This window comes from Falco naumanni (genome assembly GCF_017639655.2).
Source record: "Falco naumanni isolate bFalNau1 chromosome 20 unlocalized genomic scaffold, bFalNau1.pat SUPER_20_unloc_1, whole genome shotgun sequence".
Classification (NCBI taxonomy): Eukaryota; Metazoa; Chordata; class Aves; order Falconiformes; family Falconidae; genus Falco; species Falco naumanni.
In genome coordinates, this window is record NW_024427345.1 from 1,058,533 (window position 1) to 1,084,532 (window position 26,000).

The 26,000-nt window shown below is 50.6% G+C and overlaps 1 protein-coding gene across 1 annotated transcript in view; it reads right to left on the bottom strand.

Moving 5' to 3' along the window:
- Positions 1-24,300: 24,300 nt before the first annotated feature.
- ITGA5 (integrin subunit alpha 5) overlaps positions 24,301-26,000 on the bottom strand; it is a 7,046-nt gene continuing 5,346 nt past the window's right edge. The window contains exon 10 of the mRNA XM_040581200.1: positions 24,301-24,369. Within this exon, the coding sequence (XP_040437134.1) occupies positions 24,301-24,369 (69 nt within the window). The remainder of the gene's footprint in view (positions 24,370-26,000) is intronic.

Sequence of the window (26,000 nt, forward strand, 5' to 3'; positions counted from 1 at the left end):
CCTCCTGACCCGCTGCCTCTGCAGCGTTGTACCTTCTGTGTCTGCGGACATAGATTTAGAGGCACCATCGCTGTTTAGAGGCTTTGTAGGTTTTACCATAGTAATGGGGTGTAAGGGGGGGGCTGGGGCAGATGTGATGCGTGTTATGGCATTGTCTCTTCGCCAAAATAACCCGGGAGAAAAGGGGAGAGAAGGGTGAAGTGGCGGCCAAACTTCTCTCCCTTCTTTTCCCCCAGAGATGCTCTCCCTTCCGGCTGGTCCAGGAGCGCTCCCAGCCACGTAAGTAACCTTTATTTCAGGGGAAAAATATTTTTTTTTAAATAATAAAAATAATCCAAAGCAGAGCAAAAAGGAGCCCCTGAAAGTTTGGGAGGCGTGGGGATGAAAGTCAGGATGCAAATGGGAGCGGAGGAGCTGTGATGCGCAGGGGGTGGTGGGGGCAGAGATGTGGTTGTGGGCAGCGATGCAAGATAAGCCCGGGTTTCTCCAGCGACAGGAGCTGCGGGACAGACGGATGGGTGATACAGGGATGGATGGAATGCTTTAAGGGAGACACGCTCCCCACGAGGCATCAGGTCTTGCTCATCCCTGGGCTATATGTCCCAGACCTGGCCCTAGCACCTATAGATGTGACTGCAGGAGGTGCCGCCCCCCCCCCCCCCCCGGCTGCTGCATTGTTCAGTGCTCGGATAATTCGCTTTACTTTGATTATTGGGCTATAAAACTCCCACCAACAACGTGTTTCTGGAGGCTCAAATTAACATCTGAGGCCAGGGCGGTTTTTTTCCCTTCTTCTCCCCTTTTATGTTCTTCGAGTCCAATTTGTTTTGAAGTTCCCTGATAAGTTTTTACCGGTTCCTTTCTCAGCTCGGTCTTTATTTTACGTTATCCACCCCACCCCCCCCCCCGCTTTTTAACTAGCTTCGCTAAGGACTCGGGTTTTAAGAGGGCTGCAAAGTCGTTTTACGAAGGGCTTAACTGGCAATAAAAAAAAAAAAAAAAAAACGTGAGGAAGTCTTTGTATCCAGAGCTTGCAAGGAATGGTAACCCCTCCTAAATTTACATCAGCTGGTTGAGAAAATTAGCTTCCTGTATTGCCTGTTAGAAAGAGGAAAAAAAGGAAACTAACAGCTCCGGAGATGCTTTAGGGAGATAACTGCAGGCGACGAGGGTCCTCAGCAGCCTCACTTCCATAAGAACTTCAAAATTTTATTTTGTAGGCAGTGGAAACACATGCCCCCCCCCCCCCCCCCCCCCCCGTTGCCCCAAGGCTCTCCTGTTGAGCCGGGTTTTAGCTCGCAGTTAACACGGTATTACGGGTCCTTCCAGCAATTTCCTTCAGCCCGTCGTAGGTTGAAAATGTTCCTCTCGGGCGTTAATTGGAATTAAAAGCCAAAACACGCACCCAGGGTTAAACGAGTGAGTTACTAGTTCTCCTCAGACCTGACAGCACCTCCAACGTGCAACTTTTATTTATTGTGCTCTCCTATATCATTATCCAGAGATATACTTTTATGTACTTCCTAATCTGTCGCTGTGATTAATTTTGATGGGCAAGGTACCAAGCTAAACATTTTGGAATTTATTTATTTATTTTTCAGTGAAAGACTCGGATTTCCTTTCCAAACAGCCAGCAGCCGCCGTGGGCATGCTGTTAGCAATTTTCAAATATCACCTTTTCCTGCTTATTTAGGTGCTTGCTTCAGTGCAACCGGGGTCTTTCCCCCCTCCCTCCTCCGCCCCAGGGGAAAAAAAGGCGTCTTGGTGGTGTTTTGGGGACATCTCCCCCCACCACCCCGCCTGGAAAATAGTGCCTGGGACAAGCTCCAGGCTTCTGGAGTAAGGAAAATAATAGGTAAATAAATAAATAAATCATCCTTTTCTGCGTAGGGAATTAAACACTGCTTTGTAAATTATTAACTTTTCTTTCCATGTCTTAATTAACATTTTTTGTCGCTCTCTAATGCAACATATGTATCGCAAAATTTCTCGAGCCATGTAATGGGTAAGCTGGGATGGAGCAGAGGGGAGAGGTGGGACCGTTCTCTGCCTCCGAAGGAGTATTCAGCTGTATCCCCCAAAGAGAAGTTGGGGTTTTTTTATATTTTTCTCTTGGTTTTGCCTTCTTTCCGAGGAGTTTACTGCCCCGATGACACTTTTTGATCCCTTGCCCTTCCTCCGAGGAAGAGGATGGGGCTCCCCCCCGCTCAGGAGCAGCCAGAAAAAAATCTGCTGGGGAATAAACTGTTATTTCTCCCGCCGGGGATGTCAGGAGGTTTTGGGCAAAGGATTTATCTAAACTTCATCTGTTTTTTTGGTTGTGTGGTTTTTTGTTTTGGTTTTTTTTTTTTGGCATTTATTCCTTCCGTCCAGCTTCGGGTCTGGCTGTCTCTTCTGACAGCTGCTACTCCAAGCCAGCCCCATCTCGGGGCGGGGGAGGGTCTTGCTGACCCCTTCCCGCCTTATTCTGGGTGAATTATGGGCAGAAAGGAGCGAAATCACCCTTGGCTTGGCAGAGCCCTTCAATTTGGGTGAGAAACAGCAAAATATCCCGAAAGGGAAGGAGCGATGCCTCCAATAAAATGCGGTCCGTCGCAAATCCCCCCTGCGACCATAAAATACCGATTTTTACCACCGAAAAGGCGCATACTGAAAGGTGGGAAACGAGAGACAATTTACGGCCAGGACATCCCCCCCCAAATCCTTCTCCGCTCACCAAGATGCTGCTGCGACTCCACCTTCACCCCCCTCCCCGGCCAGCTCCATCCCTCCTGCCCTCTCCTTAGAAGCCGCTCTCCATTTATTCCCAATTAATTCCCTGATTATGCAATCAGAAACTTAAACGAGCTGAAAATGGTTTGTGATTCGGGAATTCGAGGAGGTTTTATTATTATTGTTATTATTTTTTTTTTAAATGAATAAACTAGCAGATTAAACCCGCCTGCTGCCACCCCCACCCCCCCCCATCCCTGGAAATAAAACTACAGGGAGAGGCGGAGGTGTTCAGGCAAATTCTCCAAATACACATTTATTCCTTCTCCGAGTGAATACTTTTAACTAAAAAAGTGTGTTTCCGCGGGTGCGCTTTTAACCATGCCCAGCCATGCACATACCCAGCGCATATGGATTTATTTATAGGGACTGCTGAGCCAGTACGGGCAGGCAGAGAGATTCGGTGAGATGCATTTATAATTATAATTTATGATTATCCCCCGTTTTTATAGGGACAATTAGAGCACACAAGGCAGAGAGCCGCAAAGGGAGGTGCTTGGGGAAGGATGAAAGCAGGGACATCCACGCGTGTCCCTGCGCAGCATCCAGGTACACACCAACACGCGTGTATCTGCACAGGATTAACCACCGCAACTTTTTATTTATCAATATTAATTTTAAATACCTCCAAGCTGCTTCATCGTCTCTTAAAACCCCACTACACCCACCGCGTTTAAATACCCCACTGCACTTTCCTTATTTAATTCCTAGTTTATTCCTAGTTTATCCCCAATTTATCCCTGGTTTATATATATTTTATTCCTATTTTTTCTTATTTATCCTTATTTTTTTCCTGTTTATCCCTATTTTATTCTTCTTTTATTCCTATTCCTAAAAGGTTTGTTTTTGAAGAAGGGTCCTTTTGCAAAGGAGGATGCGAGATAAACACACACACACACCCAACACTAACCCCCCCAAATACTCTGAAATCCTCCCAGCCCCATCCCAGGTTCCTTGAAGTGCCTCTAAATATTTAAAGAAGAGCCCATAAAGTGTTTGCGTCCAGGTTGGCTCTGCATTAGCTGGGTCATGACCCCGGCTTTGGACAGAGGGACAAAAGGGGCTTTTTTTTGGGGTGTGGGGGTATGGGGTGTGTCTGGGGTTGGGAGGGGCGCAACCTCCGGGGACCCGCAGGTTCGGCTGATGGTGTGACCTCCAAAAATCCGAGGGCAGGAGCAGGGAGCGCGGGAGAGCTGGATGTGTGTGATTTAATCCATCACTTTTTATTTTTATTATATTTTAATTATTTTAAAATATTTAAATTATGTTTTTAAATTATATCCAGCCTGTGTTATAGCTGGGGAGGGGCAGGGTGGGGAAGGGGCAGCGGCTGGGAGTAAATCAAATACAGCTGCAGCCGGCTCCTGGGAAGTTTGAAAACCCCCTTACCTCGATTTCCCCCCCCAAAAAAGCTAATTTCGGAGGAAAGGGGATCACTCCCCTTCCCCGAGCTCAGGGACAATTTTAATTGCAGTTGGGGAATGGGTTTATTACCTCTCCCAGAGCAGGGCTTTGCCCTTTCTGCCCTTTCCTCCCTCCTCCACCTCTTTTAACTTTACTTTCCACCTTGCTGTTTGCAAACTTGTCTTGGGGGAGATGCGAAATTGAGGCTGAAAAAGCTTTATTTAACCCCATCTGGACTAGCGAAAAATAAATAAATACCCAGACAATGCCGGGACGGGCCCCTGCCCTGGCTGTGCCGGGCGAGTTGGCTCCTGATAATTATAATAATATTTACCTATTGGGTTTAATGTCCGTGTTGGGGGGAGATGTCCGATATTTTCCTGATTGGGGTAAAAAAAAATAATGCTTCAGCACTTCAGAGGCATCTTTAATTATTAGAAATATTTATTAGCAATAATACGCAGGGCATTTACTGCTAACGGGTACCAGCATTTGCGGAGATGTAATTGCGCAGAGACCTAAATAGACATGCATTTCTGTAATATGTACAGCTACAAATACGATCTATGTCGCGATACCCACCGGTATACACGGAAAAAAACTTCTTCCACCCTCGGACCCTGCGCCCAGCTGCAGGGGAGGAAAAGGCAAATATTCAGTTAATGCCCAACACATTTCCCTCCTTAGGAAAATTTGTGAGTTTATTACCCATTTTTTCTGCCTTTTTTTTTTTTTTTTACCCCCCCACCCCAGTAAAAGCTCCTCCCTGGCTTAAAAAACGATCCGAGGAGGTTTTAACTGGGGAAAGGAGTACAGGAGGGGAATAAGTAGAGGGAGAATTGCAGAGCTGTAGGAAGGGAGGGGGTTTCTCACATCGCCTCTGCAAATTTAGGGATCAGATTGATTTGGGGTGGGGTGGGGTAGATAAGTCCGGGCAGAGCCCTAAAAGACACACACACTCCTTTTTTTTAGTGGTTTTGGGCTTTCCCGAAGAAGTAATCTAAACACCTCCACTGGCTGGAGAGCATCTTCCCGGCAGGAAAGGTTTTCCTTTCTTTCTCCTAATCTGGGCAGATAAGAGGGGGTAGGTCTCTGCAAAGGTCAGGGGCAGAAAGAGCCCCCCGGGGGGGGAGGCTAGGCTAGGCTGCAGTGGGAGGAGGTTCAGGGCTGCAGTGATGGCGTGCTGGTGTGGTCAGATGTGGGGTGATGCCCAGACGTGGGGTGCTGGTGTGGGAGTGAGTCCCAGTGTGGGTGTTGATCTGGGGGGTTGTTGCTGTGTGGGTGCTAATATGGGGGAGGTCCAGGTGTGGTGTGCTGCTGTTTGAAGGTGCTCAGCTTTGGGATGCAGCTGCTTGAGGGTGCTCAGATGTGGGGTGCTGACTTGCTTGGCTGTCCAGCTGTGGGGTGTCACCCTAGGATGCTGTCCAGCCATGGGTGCCACCATAGCTGCATCTTGGATATGGGGTCACCTCGATGCAGGTGCCCAGCTGTGGGTGCCACTCCAGTTCTTCCCCCATCACCTCCAAACAGGTACCTGCCACTGGTGTGATGGTGACGTGCACGTGCGTGACCTGTGATGGTGTGCACATGTGTGTCCTGCTGCCTTCGTGCACGCTGGGGGTGCCCGTGTGGGACCCCACCAGCCACGTTGCTGGCTCCGGGGCCGTGTATGGCCTTCTCTCCAGCACGCGCGTGTGCTGCCTGTCTTTCCCCATTGTAAAGCGGGGGATTCCTTGAAAGGGCTTCACACGGGTGGCTGGCAGCGCCAAGCTGTAAATCCAACTGCTTTACAGCCCTGGCAGCAGATGTTTTAAAGCCCGTTTCCCTCCCCCCGTGCTGCTGTTCATCACCCACCCTCCAGGCTTGTGCTTTATTCCCCTTCTCCCCACTCCAACCCCAATTTTCCCCTCAGTCCTTACTAAATCCCTTTGGATCGGTGCTGAGCAGCTCCCAGGGCAGCAAACTCCCCCATCACTGCGTCTCGGAGGGGCTGGATGGGGGAAGCCCACGGGGGAAGGTGCCCACAAGGGGCAGGAAAATCACTTCGTGCTCGGGAGGGGTGGGGGGCAGACACCTCGATAACCTCTTTTCTTTGTAATGCATCAGTGTGGGCATATTCTTGCAGTGAAAGTCTGGAGGCAATTAGCCAGGGCAGAATCCATTGTTCCCTGCAATAGCTCCCCCGCAAAAAAAGAAAAAAGAAGAAAACAGATATTTTTGCTCTCATTTGGAAAATCCTTGGAAATACCCCAAGGAAAAAAAATATTGCTAAAGCCTGAATGTTGCCTTTTTTCCCCACCGTGTCTGCTTTGCCCTGGTTTCTATGGGATGTTGTGGGAGCCCTGGGGAAGTTCTGGCCAGGCCTTGGCACAGCCCCCGCACCCCTCAGAGGGGAGGTTTGGAGGGAAGGATGCAGCTCCCAGCCCAGGTAACCATGGCAATACAGATATGGAGTATCCAAACACCCAGCTCCTTCCCTCTCCTCGTTAGCAGGGCCTGCCACGCTCCTGCCATGCATACAGTATTTATCTTGATTAGCCAAACACGTTCACCTACCATATTGTGCTGCTGCTGAAGGAGAGGAGCAGGTTGGATTTTTTTACCCCTAACCCTGGATGAAACTCAAGGGGGAAAAAATTCCTTCCCATCCCCTGCCCGCATCCTTGGAGCATCGCTCCACTGCCACGGTGAGCCCAAATCTCCCAGCCAGGGAAGGGATGTTAATGAGTGGATGCTCTTAATTCTGGGTTATATTTTTTTTTATCTCCCAAAAGAAAGGTGATATGAGACCTTCCTTGGGCCAACCCTGGTAAAATCTGGCAACATGCATCAGAGACACCTCGTTTTACTAAAACACCCTTGTTTTGGGGAAGAATAAAGCATAAAAGACAATTTCTTGTCTGGAAGGATTCACTCCCATATGCAATATCATGATAACGTGCCATCCCTGCTCGCCCTTCCCCACCCTGGATGGCACATTTAGGGCCTCTTTTAATTTAAAGCTATTTTTTTGGGCTGTGTCACTTCTCCATCATCCTCTCCAGCGTGGAGGGGATGTTGGAGTGGGGAGGAATGAAAGATGCCGTTTGCTTTAATTATTTTCCATGATTGGCTTTCTGTGCATTGTGGGGGTGTTTGTGCAGGTGAAGGGGTCCAATGGGGTCAGAGGTCCAGAAAGAGGGGTGAGGGTGGCCAAGACACCCCCAGTTGCGTGGGGGTCGGGGTGCTGTGGAGTGCCGATTTGCTAAAAGCATCTTAGACCTGGGGAATTGGCAGGGACATGTGTGATATCTGTGCACGCATGTGCATGTGTGTATTTGCACACAGGAGTGTGATACCCGGACTCACATGTGCGTGTTTATACACAGGGTTGTGATAGCTTCGCACACATGTGCATATGTGTGTGTTTGCACACAGGAGCGTATAGGACACCTCTGCACACATCTGGTGTGAACGCATGACTGCATCTTGCCTGCATAAGTGCCTGCGTGACACCGTCACGTGCATACGTGTGTCCCGTATACCTGTGTGTGGCTGGCGGGCGAGCGCATGTGCTTATCACATATGTGCACACGTGTGGAGCAGAGCGGATGATGCTGAGCTGCTCCCGCCACCTGGTGCAACCCCCTGAGTGAGGTCCTGGTGCTGGGGGGGCTGTTGTTTGCTGGGGGGGTGTCACATCCATCCTGGCAGAGTGCAGTGGTCAGGATCAGGCCCCCCTGGGGGGGGTGCAGTGGATGGCACAAACTTCACCAGGCAAGCCCCATCCTCTCCAACCCCTCAGGGGGGCTGCGGGGGCTGGATGGGGCTGGTGCCCCCCCCAGCCATGCCTGCAGAGGAGCTGCTCCCACCCAGGGCTTTGTCTCCCTGCATATTTTAACGAAGGGCACCTGGAGGTCAGGCTGGGGTGGGGAACAGCCCAAGAGCACCCACACCACTCGGCTGCCAATACTGGGGGGGAAAAGTCTTGGGGATAGGGGGAATCCCAGGTAAACTGGAGGTACTGTCCCCAAACCTCCCGATGGGTTTTCTGCTTGGGCTGAGGATGGTTTGAGGGTGCTGTGGGCTCTGGGGATTTGGCAAGGCCCCCCCTTGTGTGTGGGGTTGAGGGGTACCTGGGTGATAAAGTGGAGGGGGTTGTGCAGGAGAAGTGGCCTCTGAGGGGGATGTTGCCCCTAGGAGGTGTCCCCATATAGCAGAGGCTGGAGGGGGCATTTTGGGGGTGTTCTGCAGCACAGGAGCATCCTGGGGAGCTGTCTACATCGTTGTGCACCTTGAGGAGGGGTCTGCATGGTTGCACGCCTTGGGGTGAGGGGGATCTGCACTGGGTGTGTGCAACTTGTAGGGTGTGGTTGGGGGGGGTTGCATGATGCAAGGAGCTTTGGGGGGTCCTGTACTGCGTGTGCGCCTTGCGGGGGGGTGTGTGTGGGGGTCTGGATTGTGCTTGCACCTTACTGGGGGGGATCTGCCCTGGGTGTGCGCTTTGCGGGGGATCTGAATTTCATTTGCACTGTAGGGAGATCTGCATTGGGTGTGCAGCCTGTGGGGGGAGTGTTTGGGGGGGGGGTGTTGCACTGTGCATGGACCTTGGGAAGGGTCTGTGTTGGGTATGCCATTTGAGGGGGGTCCACATGGGGTGTTCACCCTGCAGGGGGTGTTCAAGGCTCTACACAGGGTGTGCACCTTGGAGGGGTGTTTTTTTTTGGGAGGGACCCTCTGTGTTTGGGCCACATGCTTTGTGCATGTGTGTGTGTCTTACATGGCTTTTGTGCGAGGGGTCAGGGCCCCCTTGGCATGTACTGCAGTGCTTTTTGGGGGGGTGGGGGTCTATATGAAGCCCCCATCTTTGTGCCAGTGCATGCATAGTGCTCCATGGCTGGTTTGGAAGATGCGCCAGCACTCTTTTTCTACCTGGGGGTACAGTGGTGTGTGTTCTATCCACCACAAGCCCGGGGAGGTTGTGCCACATGTGTGCACCCAGGTCTGGGCCCACTGGCAGCATGTGTGTGCGCACATGTGTGTGTGTGCTGCATCCTGAAGCTGTGTGCCAGCTCGCAGGCAACCGAGAGACAGCTCTACTGTAAATCCACCTTTTCTGACCAAAATCCCCATTTCACATTGCTTTCTGGAAAACCCTGTTACCAACTTGTTCCCTCTGAGGAGTAGCCGTGACTCAGTTTCCCCCTGCATGATCACAGATGACATGGCTGCTGGTTTGTGTCCCCTCTCTGCTGCTGAAGCCGTGCCCGGTGTTCCCCTACAACCCTTAAAAAAGGTCTGTAGCCAAACCCATGAGCGCCAGCAGCCACCATCCTCCCCTTGAGGGCCACAGCAAAGGAGCTCTGTCGGTCTTGATGAAAAGTAACTTTGGTGGAGAAAATCCATCACAGTCGGTTGCTGGAGGCTGATAAGGGAGTGTGTGCACATGTGTGTGCATGCATGTGTGCATACGTGCTCTGTGTGGGCCTGGTGCATGCACCCGTGTTATGCCGATGTGCCATGCTGAAGTGGGGACACGTACCCCAGAGTGGGACAGCTCAATGCTGTCACCACCAAGGCCTGGAGATGCTGAGATTAATTAATAGGAATGTAAAAACGAACAGGAAAATGGAAAATGAGCAGTACTGGGCTGAGAGCTCTTCCCTGGAGGGCTCATGTGTCCCCTTCCTCCAGAGATCCTCCCAAGTTGGGGCATTGTGCTTCTAGAAAGGAAAGAAGCTTCAAAACTGTGCTTTGAGGAATTAATAATGAGAATAAGGGTATAAATAATAATAACAATAATGAATAGTAATAGGCATTAATAAGTAATAGACAAATAACAATAGTAACAATAATAGTAATAGTAACAGTAATAGTAAAATAGTAAGAATAATAGTGTTAGCAATAGCAATGATAACAGCAGTAATATGGATAAAAAATAACATAACACAATAATAATAGTAGCAACAAAAATAATAACGATGATGAAAATTAAAGCGGGGGGGAGGAAAAAAATACTTTTAGGCTACTCCCCCTCCCTGCACTATAGCCGAGCGGGCAGAGCCAGGACTCGAACCAGCGTCCGGGCAGGGATGACGTGTGAGTCCCGGGGCCGGTGGGGTGCGAAGGGGGGTCCGGAGTGTGGAAAAGGCTGGGAGATATTTAAGGCACTCCAGGCAATTGCTCATTCGGCGGTGAGTTATTACAGAGCCGAGCCAAAGGTTATTAGGAAGGATAAGGGCAGCCATAAAACCAGCACAACTAGCGTGCTTTTCCTATAGAGATTATCATTATTGGCTTATTAATACACGATAATTTTGAATTATACACTGCAATAAATAGAAAAGGCTTGACTTGAGGCTTTAAATATTTTATGAATCTCAAAGCGAACATTTTAAGTAGCACCATGTGGCTCCGACCCATCACATCGACTCGCCTTTCTTCCCCCAGCCAAGTTTGCTTTTTTTCCTATTATTTTTTAAATCCCCTCTCTCTCCCTTAAATAATAAAAGAAAAGTGGGTTTGAAGAGCAATCAGATTAAATTGGCAACATGTGAACGGGGAGGAGGCATGTCCTGCTCATCCCCAAAATAACCCACCTGGGGTTGCAGGGGATTTTGCACTGACCCTGCGAGCCGGGAGGAGGGAAAGGCTGGATGGGCTCAGGCTTTTTTAAAATATGTATTAGTTATAAGGAGCGGGGGGGTTCCTGAGCTTTGCTGGAAACCCCGGGTTCCAAAGACAGGGAAAATTGCGAATTCCCACGTCTCCTTGGAGTATTTTGGTGAGTTTTGTTTTGTTATTTTTTTTTTCTCGATGCAGTGCGAGCAGCTTTCTGATTTTATATACATACATATATAAACTCTGTGTGTGTATATATGTTTTCTATAATTTCTACATTTTCTAGATATAATATAGAATATACGTAATATGTTTGATATATATTGCATACGTTAGATAAATGTAACATACTGCGTCCGCAGCGATGGCTGCGGGTCCCGCTGCTGAAAACTACTTTCCAAAATGCCCGAAAAAAAAAGGCCGAAAACAGGATAATAAAAGCAAGTAGAAACCTAATCGAGGTTTGATATCCTCCTCCCATCCCTCCCTCCTCCAGTTTTTTTTTTTTTTTTTTTTACCCCTAAAATGCCTTTTTGGGCCTCAGAGGGTCCCCGCGCCCCCCGCCCGCAGGTCTCACCTACCCGCCCGCAGCGCTCAGGAAAAACAATTTCAGCTCAGCGAATTCTTCCCACATCTGCGAAATTTGCACCAAACTGGGGCTCTTCGCCCCGCTCCGGCGGCTGCAAACGCGGCGGCGGGTCCGGAGGAAAACCAGGGAGAAGCGAAGATCTTCCCGAAATCGCTCTTTTTAGCGGAATTTTGGATTTTTGTTTCTTTCTTTCTTTTTCTTTCTTTTTTTTCTTTTTTTTTTTTTTTTAAGCTGTGATCTGTTCCGGGGTGGCGGGACTGCCTGGAGGAGGACCCAGCCGTCGTTCCCCGGTTGCTCTATAAAAACACATTAAAAAAAAAATTATTAAACCCAAAATGCCAGCACTGCACCGAGCTGCACTAACCCCCCACCCGCACATCCGCCAACTCCTCGCATTGCCCCCCCCGACCCCCAAGTTCCACCTCCCCAAGGACCCCCCCAGGTGCGGGCTGCACGCTTCGCCGCGGAGGGGGGGCCTGGGAGCCCCCTGGGGTTGAGCCCCCATCTCGCAAAGCCAAGCTTGAAATTCGCTGCAGCGCGCTCCACACCCGGGTTGCGAAATGCAATTTTCAGCCTGAAAAACGGGGCGGGGGGGGAAAATAAATTCAAGTTTTGCGCCCGGCTGCTGCCCTCCTCTTTTTTTTTTTTTTTTTTTTTTTTTTTTTGAGCTCCTTCAGGTAGTAAGCGGTGCATGGACTGTTTTTTTTTTTTTTTTTTTTCCTTTTTCTTTTTTTTTCTTTCCTCCCTTGTTTACAGCTACAGAAGGCAAAAGAGTCATAAATCTTGGGGCAGCCCACAGAGACAAGTACATTTGTATGCATCGTTAGAACCAGCTAATACCTCAGCCCATTAGTGAAGCAGGGAGAGCTGGAGTTTCCGGTGTACATTAACTTACAGTTAAATTCTGGAGGAAAGGGCATTGCGAATTAACATAAACTATATCCATCATATTGTTTGTCATCTTAGATTAGCCAGGAGAGAGGGGACGCGGGTGGGTGAAAATTTCCCCCAAGCATCCCAGGCTGGGGCGAAGCAGTATTTTATTTTTCATCTATTCCCCCCCCCCCCCCCTTTAAGCCCGAGGGATGCCCCAGGTCAATGAGTTTTTCTTAAGGTGAGGGTTAAAAAAAAAATCTCACTCACGATGCTGGTGAGTGAGGTGAGAAGCGGAGCCTGGGATGCCGCCGGCCGGCTGAGGGGCAGGTGAGGGCAGAAGCCCGCGCCCTGCCCATGGGTATGCAACACACACTCCCCGCAATTTCTTAATAGGCATTTTATATATTTTTTTTCTCACTCCCATTTTCTTTCTCCCATTAGCGGATCGATGGCCCCTCTGCCAAAGAGCCCTCTCCTCCAGATCCATTACGCCAGCTATTTCCTTTCACTAATCAATGCTTTTTTCTCCTCCATCTCCCCTTCCACTCCTTTCCTTCCTCCCCCCTCCACAGCCTCCTCATCTTCATGCTCCCTCCCTTCGGTGACCCCCCCCCCTTCCTATCCCAGCACCCCAAAAAAAACCCAACCCACTGGCAGGGGCAAAGAACCTCCATTCCACCCTGGAAAGGCACCAGCATCCACCTCTCTCCTCATCCTCATGTCCCCGCCCTCAGGCAACACGCAGATAATGTGAATTCTGTTGTTTTTTTTAATATTATTTTTTTTTGCCATTTTTTTCTCTTGCTTTCCTCCTTCGCCCGTGAAAGCGTTAAAGGTAGGAGCCCGGCACCCGCATCCAACAGCAGGCTTTTGTAGGGCTGATTTATGACTTCAATCTTGGTTCACCCAGAGTTCACGGGGATTTGCTGTTCCTGAGGGCTAAAAGATGGTCTCACTTGACAAGTGTGACTATTGGAAATGCCTCTCCCGCTCCCTTGCTCTCTCAACCACTGCCTTTCCAGAGAGTAAAAGGTTTTCTAATTGAGAATGAGACTCAGGGGCTGCCCCCCCGCCTCGCTGTCGAGCCTCAGGTAGCAGCTGGAGGTGGAAAACGGGACCTGGAGGGGCTCAGCACCCCAAAACCCCACCGCTGACCCCGCTGGTGCTGGTGGGCATCAGGGGGAGATGGTCAGTGGTGGTTACAGGGGTGTGACAGGCCCCCCCCAGCCCTAATTCCCAAGGGAAATACAAATAACGCCCCCCCGCTGCCCCCCAAATTCATTTCCAGTCACTGTGGGTTTTAAACAAGTAAAATAGTTTATGGAAGGCATCGAGGTCTTAAACTCCCGCAGAAGCATCAGCCATAAATTACCCTACGTGACTCGCTTGCCAATGCGCCCAGCCCCACGTCTCCCATTGCTGGGTCCCACCTGCCCCTCCAGCACCTCCCTGCTGCCCCCTGAGCCCTTCCTCCTCCCCAGCCCAGCCTCATCCTCCTCCTGCACCCCAAAGCTTGAGGGTTTATTTTTTTTCACCCTGTGCAGAGAGCATCCTCCCGCTTTTGGTTGTAAAATAACCCTTGTGGGAATGTTAATAAGATGCAAATTTGAGTGGCAGCTAATCACTTTCTGGGCCAGCACACACATGTGTGCATGTGTATGTGTGTATGCTTGAATGTGTGCACATGTATATGCATGTGTGTGCATCTGTATGTGTGTGTATGCACACCTAATTTACGCTCCAAGGTAGCAAAGTAGCCGAACCCAGTGCAGGATGTGGCCCCATTCCCAGTGCAACAGCTGGATTTATGTGTGCGGCATCGCAACCTCCATGTGTATGTGTCTCTATAGGTACCTGTGGGGATGTGATATACATCTTGGGCTTGCAGGCAGCGAAAGGTATCTGGGTATGCTGTGTGGGTGCTCAAAGACACCCCCAAACACATGATGTGGCCACGTGCACCCTTTTTTTGTGCTGATGGGCTCTCTGCAATATACCGTCCTTACGCGTGGAGGTAGCATTCTATACGGGCTGACTGCAGAGATGCGCATCAGTCAGGTCATCACATGGACAGAGCTATGGGGGGGTTAATAGGGTGACGTGTAGGGAGGAGCTATAGTGTGTCTGCAGGGCTGTATGTCCATGTTTCCATATGTCTGCAATTCTATACTCCCCGTTTCTATATGTGGCTGTATTTTCAATAGGCAAGGAGGCATGGCTGCGCAGCAGGGTCCCCTGGCTGTGCCAGTCAGGGCTCAGAGGGATGTCGTCTCACCAAGGGGACAAGCACAGGGGTCTCCAGGTCACCCACAAAGGGGAAAGCCCCCCCCCCCCCCAAGAGCGGCCAGGAGGGGAAATCCTTGGGGCAGAGCAGGGGGTACTCTGCAGAGACACCCCTCTCTGCCCTCCAGCCCCTCTGCTCCTTCTCCCTCCTACGCTGAGGACCCTGTGGGTGGCAGAGGCCAGTCTGAAGGTCACCCTTCCTCTTCCAACCTCTCCCAAGAGATCAGTTTGGGGGCTTTTCATCCCCAAACCTGATGGGCAGGAGCACATCCCAATGGACACCCCCAGATAACCTCCACCCCAACCACTTCCACAGTTCAGCATTTCAGGGGCCTTCAGGATTCACACCAAGGTCGCAGTGAAGCCACTGGTCCCAGGGATGCCAGTAACTGGAAAACATTCACAGCCGGGCAGTGCTGCGATGCTGCTGATGCTGGATCCTTTGCAAGCCCCACCAGCCCCTGCCACTCACCTTTCCCACACCCTGGAATTGCTGGAAATCCACCCAGGTCCCACTCTAGTGCCTTACATGGCTTTTTTAACCTCAATTCATTTCCTTAAAATTATGATTTTTGTAGAAATGAGCTTCAATCCAGCTCTCAAATACTCTGTGTAACTCCCACATCTCAGTCTGGTACGTGGCAGGCATTATATTTTCCTGTCACTTTTCTTCCCTGCGCATTCACGAAGGCACTGTGGGATGGTGAGAGGGATGCAGGGATGTGGCAGGAAAGAAAGACGGAAGGAAGGAAGGGAAGAAAGATGGGAGGAGAGCAGAGCAGCACTGCTCAGGGCTTGGGTTTCCCTGAGCAGCCCCCCAGCCTTTCTCACTCCATGGCATTTAACCACATACCCTGCATCTGGGGGGAGTTTGGAAGAATCTGCCTGGCTTCTGCATCTGGGAAGGCCATGGGAACCCGGCTGGGAAAATTGCTCCCAAACTATTATGTCATTAAAAACCCCACAGCTAAGTGTAACCACCAGCATCGTCCCTCTACTCCAACCCCTCTGGCTCTCTGGGTATTAAATTAGGGGCAGATGTGGTACATCTTCTGTGGCTCCTCACCTTGCTCCATCCCTTTTGGGGTGGGTTTGGGGTTACTGTCCCCCCAGCAGCCCTTTCCAGTCCAGCCCTGGGGATGGAGCATCGCAGGAAGGGGAGCATCAGTGCGGTGCATCTGCAGGGAGACAAACCTGTGGGATTTAGCTGCTTTGCAAAAAAAACCTTCAGCGGGTCCCAGGGTTTTGCTCTAGCAGGGGAGTCCCCACTGTGCTGGCCCCCCAAACCCACCTTGCACTAGGCCTGCCAGTGCCTCCCCTCTTCCTCCCCGTAGGTTATTGTTTTCTAAGCAAATAGAGATGTAAATATATGACAGCTCCCAGGAGGCTTTGACCCGGCAGTACGGTGCAATTCTCACTGCCATTTACACGTCCTCATCACACTTATTTATTTTTATTAAAATAGTTAAAAAAAACCCCAAACAAAAACACAGCCAGAAAAAAAAGAAAAAAAACCAGCCAACAAGGCAAGGAGGAGAGGAACCCTCAGCTCTGCAGGCTACTGGGAATAAAGTGTATTTTCTTTTTTCCAGGAGGCTTTCTGGGCGAACACTGCTCTCTTGTTCTTCGAATCACTTTGCCATCTTGTGGCTCTGGGGAAGGAGGGGCCTCACCCTCCGCTCACCCCCATTAATCACCCCGACAGCCCTCACTTGCCGAGGCCTCTCACCCTTTTCATCTCCGGGTTTGTATGCAGCCGCCCAGCGCTGCCCTGCTCCGGCCTTGCACAATGATGCCGCCGTCGCCGTCGCCGTGGCATCCCCTCCCTGGCGCGCCTGCATCCCACTCCCCAGCATCTCAGAGGGGCTGGAGGATGGGGACCCTTCCCTGAGTGGCAGGATGAGAACACAACTCTCGTATATATTTTATTACCCCCTCTAAAATGGGTAAATCTCCCTATTGCAATGAGCTAATTAATATTTCATCACAGGGAGAGCTGCTGCTTTGAGTATCCGGCTCTCCTGAGCGAAGACATCCCAGCCTGGACCGCAAGGTTTGCTTAGAAGAACCTGCTGCAAAGAAAGACCACTGCTACAAGGGGGAGAAAAAGCATAAATCTCCCGTGGCATTTTTCTCTCCTTTAGGAGATGAGGATCTGCCTCCTGCCTGTGTCACAGTATGGATGAAGTGTGATGTGGGTGTGCACATGCCCCAGCATTGTGCACAGGTGTGTTTTCCAATGTGCACATATTTTCACCCTCATGAGTGTGCCCAGGCGCTGTGCAACATGCATTTTGGCACAGGGCAGGAGGATTTGCACCATCTTGTGCTTTTAAAAACCCCAGCTGGGGGGTTAAGAGCTGCCCAGTGGGGAGCACCCCAGCTTGGTGGCACCCTGGCAGAGCCAGCCACTCCAGCGCTGGTGGGAAATGGCTGCTGTAAGCAAATTACAGCTCCATCCCAGGAATTAAATCACAGCTCGGCACTAACTTGATTGTGCCTCATACGGCGGAAAGGTCAAATGGACTCGCACTCAGTCCTCGCTGCAGCATGATGGTGTTGTGTGGGTAACTGCCCAGCAAGCCCGGCAGGGGGACATGCAGGGCACCACATTGCCCCCAGCCCCACCATGGCCCTGAATTTGCACCCACCAGCCCTTTCCTGGGGCAGATTTGCACCCTTATGCTCAGGTGTGCAAATCCCGTGGCCACAGGGAGGAGGGGGCAGAGCTCCCAGTGCTTGCACACGTGCATGGGGGGTACGTGCAAGACACAGCCATGTGCAAGGCAAAGGGCACATGCAAGACAATGGCCACGTGAAAGATGTTGCCATGTGCAAGGCAAAGGGCATGTGGCTTTGCCCGTGTTTAGCACGGCTGGGGGCGATGCAGGTGCGTTGATGCGAAAGTATCCCTCTGGCTCGCCTCCCTCTGCACACTGATTCATCTACCGGCTGCCCTCAAAAGCATCTGTTGGGGTGCAGAGTCAAAGCAGGGCTGGGATCCCTCATGAGTCAGGCAGGATGAACCCCAATTCCACCTAAATTCCTCTTCATTCAGGCAAAGCCCACCCTCCCGTGGAGAGCTGTGGGTGGCTGAAGCTGCTGGAGGCTGTCCAGAGCATCCCCACACCCCAGCCCACGCGGGACCCACAAGGCATGGTCGAAAACCCAGGAAAACTGCACAAATCCATCTCCAGCTGTAGGTGGACCCATGTAGACAGGGATATATGTTGTTGTGGTGGAGGCCAGCATGCAGAGAAAGGGGGGCAGCTGGCCGGGAGCGTACAATGTTTGCCTGCCTTATTAATTTAATTGGAAATGCCAGAGGGAGAGGCACGGGACTTGGCTTCTCCTGGCATTGGGGCTGTGAATTTGGGAGCCCCTCAGCTGCAACCCCCCGCATTCCTGCTCTACCTCCATGCAATGGACGTTTACCCAATTTTTTTGCAATGCGCCGATGCTCTCTCCTACGCCACTGAGCAATCGATGGATGATAAATAAATGAACAGCCTATTTTAAAATTTTGAAATATTTTTTATCAGAAATCCCGGCAGTACATTAGCATGCAAGACGCTGGGAGCAGGCGCTCGGTGCTGCTGCATGACCTTTCCTTGCACCCGGTGCCGGGGAGGAGCCTGGCGTGGCGGCTGCGCTGGCAAGCGTGGGGGCTTGCGATGCAGATTCTAATTTGGCGATTACTGTCACAAAGTCATTTGTCACCCGCCCCAGGGAGACTTGGTGGATGTCAGCCCTCCGATGCTCCTTATTGCTGGCTTAATCTTTACAGATTGAATTAAGATTGGGGGACTTTATCAGTGGATGGAGCTGGGTGAAGGGTTACGTGCGGGTTGCATTTGTTTGGCAACGGAGGGACAGAGGCTTCCACCCCATTGAATCCAAAAGAAAATAAAAATAAGTCCCAAAGAAACAACAACCCCCAAACCCCACCTATTACCCTGTAATCAAATCGCCTTTGAGACGCTCTTTGGAATAAAGCAAGATGGATGGAGCATCCTTCCCCAGCCTGCAGAGCAGAGGCGATCGCCCTCCATCCTGATATTAATTCTCCTATTAAATTAAATAACGCAAAGGGTTGTGCTGCTTTCATTAAGTGTCGTGGGCGAACGAGCTCCCTGCAGCCTCCCATCCTCAGAGCAGCACACTAATTAGCAACAGGCAGGAACAATGTCCCCATCTCCCCCTTTTTCTCACTTATTAATCACTGGAAGTAATAAATAGACTGGAGGGGGCTTCAGGCAGGGATGTGGGTGCTTGTGGACCTGGGGGCACCCACTGCCACCCTCTGCCTTGGTGCCTGGGTTCCCATCTGGGACAGCCCTTCTAAAGAAACAGGGAGAAAGAGGAGGGTGGGCGTCATCCACTCCAGCTGTTATTGGGGGGAAATAATCAGCATCTCAAGGAGGTGAATGTGCCCTGCTAATGAGGTTGGGATTTGTAATTACATGTGGTTGGGGATGGGGTATAACCTGCTGATAAATGTTGAGTTAAGCTGCAGCTGGAGGGAGGTGCTTTGGGATGCTGATGCAGGAAACTGTGTGCCTCAGGGAAATTTGGTCCTGGTGGAGAAGCTGAATTCCCTTCACGTGGCTTTTATGCCTGGGATATAAACCCCTCATCACTGCTAGTCCAGGCTCCCCCTGGAGTCAGCGGAGAGGATCGGCACAAAGCAGGTAATTCCAGGAAAACACCCCAAAGCCACCAACCCTCCCTGCTCAGAGAGCTGGCCTTCCTTCAGCAAGTCATGGAAGAGGAAAGCTGGGGCTTCACCACCAGGGCAGGCTTGTCGCTGTGCCCATGGCCATCCCCGCCACCCCTCGCCACATCCCCGCCACCCCTCGCCACATCCCCGCCACCCCTCGCCACATCCCCGCCACCCCTCGCCACATCCCCGCCACCCCTCGCCACATCCCCGCCACCCCTCGCCACATCCCCGCCACCCCTCGCCACATCCCCGCCACCCCTCGCCACATCCCCGCCACCCCTCGCCACATCCCCGCCACCCCTCGCCACATCCCCGCCACCCGGAATGGGCAGCTGGGTACCGTGGCTCAGCCGTGGGCAATCGCTTGCGAACGGTGGCATGTGCATCTGCCTGGCCTCTACTGGGAAGAGATTGATTTCAAACCTGGAACTCAAAGCCGAAAATCCTTCCTAAAAAATGCCTTGCTGCTCATTAGGGTAATTAGTTTTGCTCATTCCATTTGCAAGACCCCGGCTCATCCCTGTAGGTCCTTCAAGGACCTGGCCCTGCTCGAGGATTATGGAGTTTCATGCTGAACTTCACATAAAACATTCTAGGGTTTAGGAGAGCTCAACTATTTTCCACCCTTTTTCTCACCCTGGAAATCTGGGAGTTTCAGTTACATCACTGCGGGGAGCATCTTGCCCCTGCTGATTTATCCCGCACGCCCTGCTTTTGCTCATCTTTCTAAAGCCCACTGGCTTTGCACATCAACGCCTGGGGTTTGCCTGAATATTTGGGATGCTCCTGCCGTATTCCTGGCTTTTCCTTTCAAAAGACCAAATTTCCCATGAAAACCCTAGCAAAAAGATAGGAAGAGGCTGTTTCACCCCAATTTGCTACAAAAACATCCTTGAGCTGGGGGATTTCATCTCACTCCAAGCTTTTAGGAGAGAACTTGCTTCAAGCTCAGCTCTGGGCTTAAAAGCCTGGACTTTGGCATCCAGCCCTTGGCTTTAATGGTGTTCAGCGGGTTGGGCTGACCTTTATTTTGCAAGGCAATGTTTCACGGCTCCAGCTGAGCTTCTCGGAGCTGCCTGTCCGGGGTTGTTGGCTTCCCGGTAAGATTCATGGGATCCATAAAAACATCAGTTTTCTTTTCTAAACAAAGCTGTTGCCGGCCGTTTGCGGGGGAGAGGCTGGAGGAAGGGAGGAAGGGATGGAGGGGGGGAGGATGCTGTGCCTTTTTTTCTGAGCTGGTGAGTTGTTTATTTTGTTGCTGTAAATAAGGCAGCAGTGCTGGCAGAGCCTTCAGGTCGAGGGCAGGGGCTCAGCCATCTCCTGCCTGTCTCTCAGCAGCTCATCACCCACGTGGGGAGAGACAGAGGTGGCGTTGTAAAATGGGTTGTGAATGGATGCTCTGCCCCTGTGCCTCCTGTTCATCCACAGGGGATGTGTCTCCTTTGGATGTGCTCCAAGTTGCAGTCCAGAGCAGGGTTGGCCTTCTGGAGACCGCTTGCTCATTCAAGTTCATCTTCCAAAGGGATGGATCCTGCTTTCCTCACCCTGGAAGTCAACCAGTGACTTGAGACCTCTCCCAGGGTGTATTTCCACATGGGAAAGCATGGACAATTAGCCTAAGGGTGGGATGCTCCCCTGGCTCTTGGCTAATCAATCCCCTGCAAGGTGCTGTTCACCCTCTTCTGAAGCCCAACCGGGAAAGAGGGGTAACTGCGTGAAGTGATTTGCTGCATCCCGTAAGCTGTGGTTCACGGTAGGGAATTGCCCATGCCGAGGGAGATGCTCTTCAGGAGGGGTGAGCTGAGAAGCCCATCTTCACTAATGAACCTGTGTACAACTACGGTAAAGAGAGATGGATCCTGACTGAAACGCCAGGGGCCGGGTAGTAAATTACCTTCCATTGACAGAGAAGCACTTTCATTTGGACCAAAGTGCACTTTGCATGCATTTTGCATGCTCTTCAAATGCACTTTAAATTAATGCACTTTAAACTCAAACCCTTAGTTAATTCAGATTTGCCTACCTGAGTGTTTCCTTGCAGACACAATCCTGCTGCAGGACCCAATCCAATGCCCTTTGAAGCTGGGAAAAGGGCTTTCAGGTTGGCTTCATCTCATGCCCCATGATCAAAACCAAAGTCAGGTCTGATCTCCTTCTTCTGTCCCTGGAGAGAGATGGGCACCCACACATTCATCCTCCAAAGGTGCGAGTAGGATGGGAGAGATGACCTGCAAGTAGTGGTCCACTTTTCTCCATTGACTGTGGAAGGAGCTGAGATAACCTATCCAGGTCAACATTTTCCTATTTAAATAAGCCGAAACCACAACTAGTGCTGGAAGATACTCTTCAGCCCTCTCTAGGCCTTTCCTTCACTTCAAGGAGCAAAGCTGAGCTGGCCCAACCTGCGTGAGGCTGTGCAGAAGACAAGGACATGGTGATGAAGAGGCTCCAGAAAACCCCTGACGGCACAGAGATTTGCTGAGCTAATTTTTATTTAAATTTTTCACCTGATCTGCTCACTGTGTAGCCATGTGCCAAGGCCATGGGATGCAAATGCATCCTAGGAGCATCCACCATCCAAAAAGTTGCTCTGGACCAGCCCCATCTGTGGGGCGGCAAGCTGCTCTGCTCTCTGTCATCTCCAAATTGTCTCCCAAAGGGAAATAATTTATTTAGCTCCTGTCCTGCTACCTTTCCCCTGCATTGATCCATTGCCAATTGGCTGTTCTGCAAGAGAAATGAAGCTGACAGCCATGGGATTAGCTGTTAACACATCAGCAGAGTCTGAAAAGACAAAGTCAAGAGGATATGCTCTTCCTCTGTGACAGAGGGACTTTGCCAAGGTGTTTCTGGAGAGAGATGAAGATGTTTAGGGTCTGGTGCCTCCACAGCCTCAGGTGGGAGGTGGGATGTGTGGTGTGGGAGGTTTTGCAGGTTCCTCTCATTGCCTCCTGAGAGCACAAAGAGCTGTGGCAGTGCAAAGGTTGGGTCCTTGCTGTCCTGCTTTCATTTTGGATCAGGTGTGTGTGATTTTATGAGATCAATCAGCTGTGTAGACACACTTTTCATCTGCATAATGTTAGTCATTGAATAGATGTGCCTAAATGAGGTGCTTCGTGCCCAAACTCCTCTATATGGTCAAAGCAGAGAGACCAGGACCCTCACGTCTTAAGGAAGGGCTAAATTCAGGTGCTCATTGCAAACCCACGAGGAATCTCCTCAAATATGCACAAAATAAATGTCTTGCCTCCTTCCATTGACCAGACAGGAACTGAAGACCCAGCTAAACCCAACGCCGGTAAATTGAAAAAGTGGGACTAATCCTGTCCTTCAAGAAGGTCGTTGGACCCCAGTCTCAGCATCCCCGGGAAGGAAAAGAGAGCTCATGATCTTGGACCAGGGCCATCAGGGAGGTGCATGGGAGGGGGCTGGTATGCTGCAAATCCTTGCCATGCAGTGTTGGCAGAGCTGGCGAGCCCAGCAGCACCGAGACATATCTGTAAGGTGACATCCATCAACATTAATCCAAATCAACTACTAAAGTGGATTAGCTAGAGCACATGAAGCCCCGTTCTGGACACTTATTCAGAATTACCGTTGGTTTAATTCAGTTTAGCTTAATTCGCAAAGCTAAACCGAATTAAGGCTGGCTGCATTTTGAAAGAGAAGGTCCATGCACAGGTTTAATATAATTTAGCTGGCCCGCTTTAAATTCACACCCTTAGTTGATCTATATGCCCCCGGGGAGGCAGCTTGGCAGGTAACCTCAAGGTAAAAATTACAGCATCTTGTCTTCGTTAGAGCTTTGCTGTGCTTGCTCTCAGCGAATCGTCCTTCCCCTGTCAGAGCCATATGCTGGGCTGCCAGCCTGCCACCTGCCTGAGTTGTGGCCACTCTGAGAGGTCCTGCACGACACGTTCAGCAGCGTGATGCGAGACCAAATAATATGTGAGGACAGGGACATGAGCGATGCAGTTACGCTCCTGGTTGGGGCAACCCGGAAAATTACTCTCAGAGCATTTGCATGTCTCTGATGGCAATAGAGATCATCACACACCCCGTGCATGGAGGGGAGAAGGTCCTGGTGATGGTAAATGGAATCCTGAGGGACTTTCAGTCTGTCAGGCATAACAGGATGCAAATCCCTTCGGGTAGAATTTTCCAACCCTGAGAATGGGGAGATGTTTGGAGAGGTTGGGGTTGCATGTGGGGTTGATGGGACAGCTGGCCATGGTCACCATCACTTGGCAGGGGCGAGCAGAGGATGGGTCTCCAGGTATCTACACTCTGTCTGCAGGCAGTGACTATCACTCAGGCCCCTCCCAGAGGTCAGACCTTGATTTCATCAGGCTTCTTCACCAGCCACAACATTTCTCTACCCCCATTTACAGCCCAATCCCCCAGACACCTTGCTAGGGTCACCAAACTTTGAATCAGGCTGGAGGGAGACGACATTCCCAGTCTGGGTGTCTCCAGCAACCACCAAGATGTGGCTGTCAGAGGGGGATTTGGATCACTCCAGGCACAGGAGACCATGAGCAGGATGGGACCCTCCAATCCTCTGAGGACATGTCTACAGTAGAGATTGCCCTGGAATTTGACTGAAAATGGCCCTGTCAGGCTGGACACTGGGAGGGGAAATGCCTCCACCAAGGCTTTGAGGAGGTTTCTTGTCTTCTCCTTATTAATCACAGCAAGAAAGCAGGTCCCTTCCCCTCCCATAAATCTTGCAGTGGCGTCAGCCCTGTTTGTCCGACCCTTGGCTCACGTCGTGTCCCAGCTCTGCTCCCACAACGGACAAACTGGAGAGGAAAACTGCCTGGCGGCACAGAGCTCCCGCGGGTGTTAAGCACATGCTTAAAGTTAAGCAAATGTTTCCGTGCTCGGCTGAGTCCAGACATTAAAATCCTGAGGTTTGCTTTAAATTCCTGAGATGAATTTCCTGCTGTCTCAGGAGAGTCTTTGCCTCTTCGATTTTAGAGGTAGGTTTTCTGTAGATGAGAGGAGGAGAAACTTTATCTTTTCAGGGAAAACTGAGGCTTCTGTCCTGTGCCTAGGCACGACCTGGTGCCTTTATCACAAGGCTCCTGACCGCTTGTCGTGAAGCCCCAAAGTCCTGAACCTGAGAGGAGTTATGAACATTGTGTTAACCTGATCTAACTCAGCATCTCTGTTAACTTTGAAGAAGCATCTTCAGGTGTGGTTGATGGAAACCCAGCGATCACCAGTCTATCTTCTCTCCTTTCTCTTGCCAGTGACAGAGAAGCAAAGCCCTTGCTGGACACAGAGGTCTGCTAAACATCTCTGATCAACTCTTTCCTATGGGGTAATTGGCTTTGCTTTCCAGCCACCCACCACCGCTCCATCTCACCCACCCAGGAAAGAGGAAGGTCTGGGGTTTGGAAGAGGCATGGAGCTGGCACAGCTCTCTAAATAAGGCCAAAATTTCCCTGGTGTCTTCACATCTGAATGTCTTGTTTCCATTAGCTGATGGGCAGCTACTGAAGTGTCTCAGCAGAGGGATTTTAACATGAACCGCTCTCCAGGTAACCATTACTATATCTTAAAAACATTTTATTACAAAGGCAAATGTATGTTTTAGCAATGCTCAGATGGCTACTTAATGTCATGTTTACCCCAGGCCAGGCGCTTCTCAGAATGAATGAGACACTAAGATCCAGATTCCCCTTTTGTTTAATGGACTTTAAGTTGTTTAAGTCATCAGCTTCACTTAAACATGTCACTTAAATGGGACGATCTATTTTTCTCCATTAAAAGTTCATTCATCACAAGTGGGGGATGAGTCTTTCCATGAAATCCAGATGGAGAACAAAAACATCCATGCTAGGTCACAGCCATAGTTTGACTGTTTCCATGCAGTGATGGACCATTTCTTGGCAGAACGGACCCAAAAATCAGCCAAGAGGCAATGGTGCAACCTCCTTCCTCCCATGCAATGTGGCTGGGATGGATGCTCTTGGCTCTGGTGATATGATGCATACCCTGAGCCTTTTTCTTTCTCTCACACCCCTTTTTTTGAGCTGGAGACCCCCAAACTATTCCCCTGACAAGGCACTCAGCCCCTGTGGTCCCCCCATGGTGAGATGGAGAATGACTGATGGGGACAAGCTGGTGGCAAAGACCACTGTTGGGCGTCCAATTCAGCATGGACCATGGAGAAAACCCACACTCATCTTGAAGAAGAGCTGGGCAGCGAGGCGATGGGGTCAGCGTGGCAGAGCCCACAACAGTGTCAGCTCCTGCTGCTGGGTTTTGCATGGACTTAGGATACTGAGGTAGGACCAGAGAAAAGGTCTCCATCAACGTGTGCAACCAGCCCCTGTGATGGACTCTCCATCACAGCAACTGTTAAATCCCAACATTTTCCTCTTAACTATAAGAAAGGAGAATTCCTGCAGCATAAATACAGACCAGCCTCACACTCACAATCACCCCTTTTATTCCCTGTGCACCCACAAATTTACAGCTTCCCCACCCTGTAACTCACAAAGCCCCACCAAACCTACATGCCGAAAGCCTTCACCTCTGTGACTTTGTATTCTCCTTGCAATATTCATGTGCATAGGGTAGAAATGTAAATACATCTAGGCTGTCCCGCTGTGATTCATGCTTTGGTATCAAATCACATGTGCTTCCCCGTATGCAATAAATCTCTTTACGGTAACTCCACCTGAATTGTTCTTTGTGTGTTTCTTGGATCAGGATGAAGAACGGTGGCTCGGGGGGAGCTGT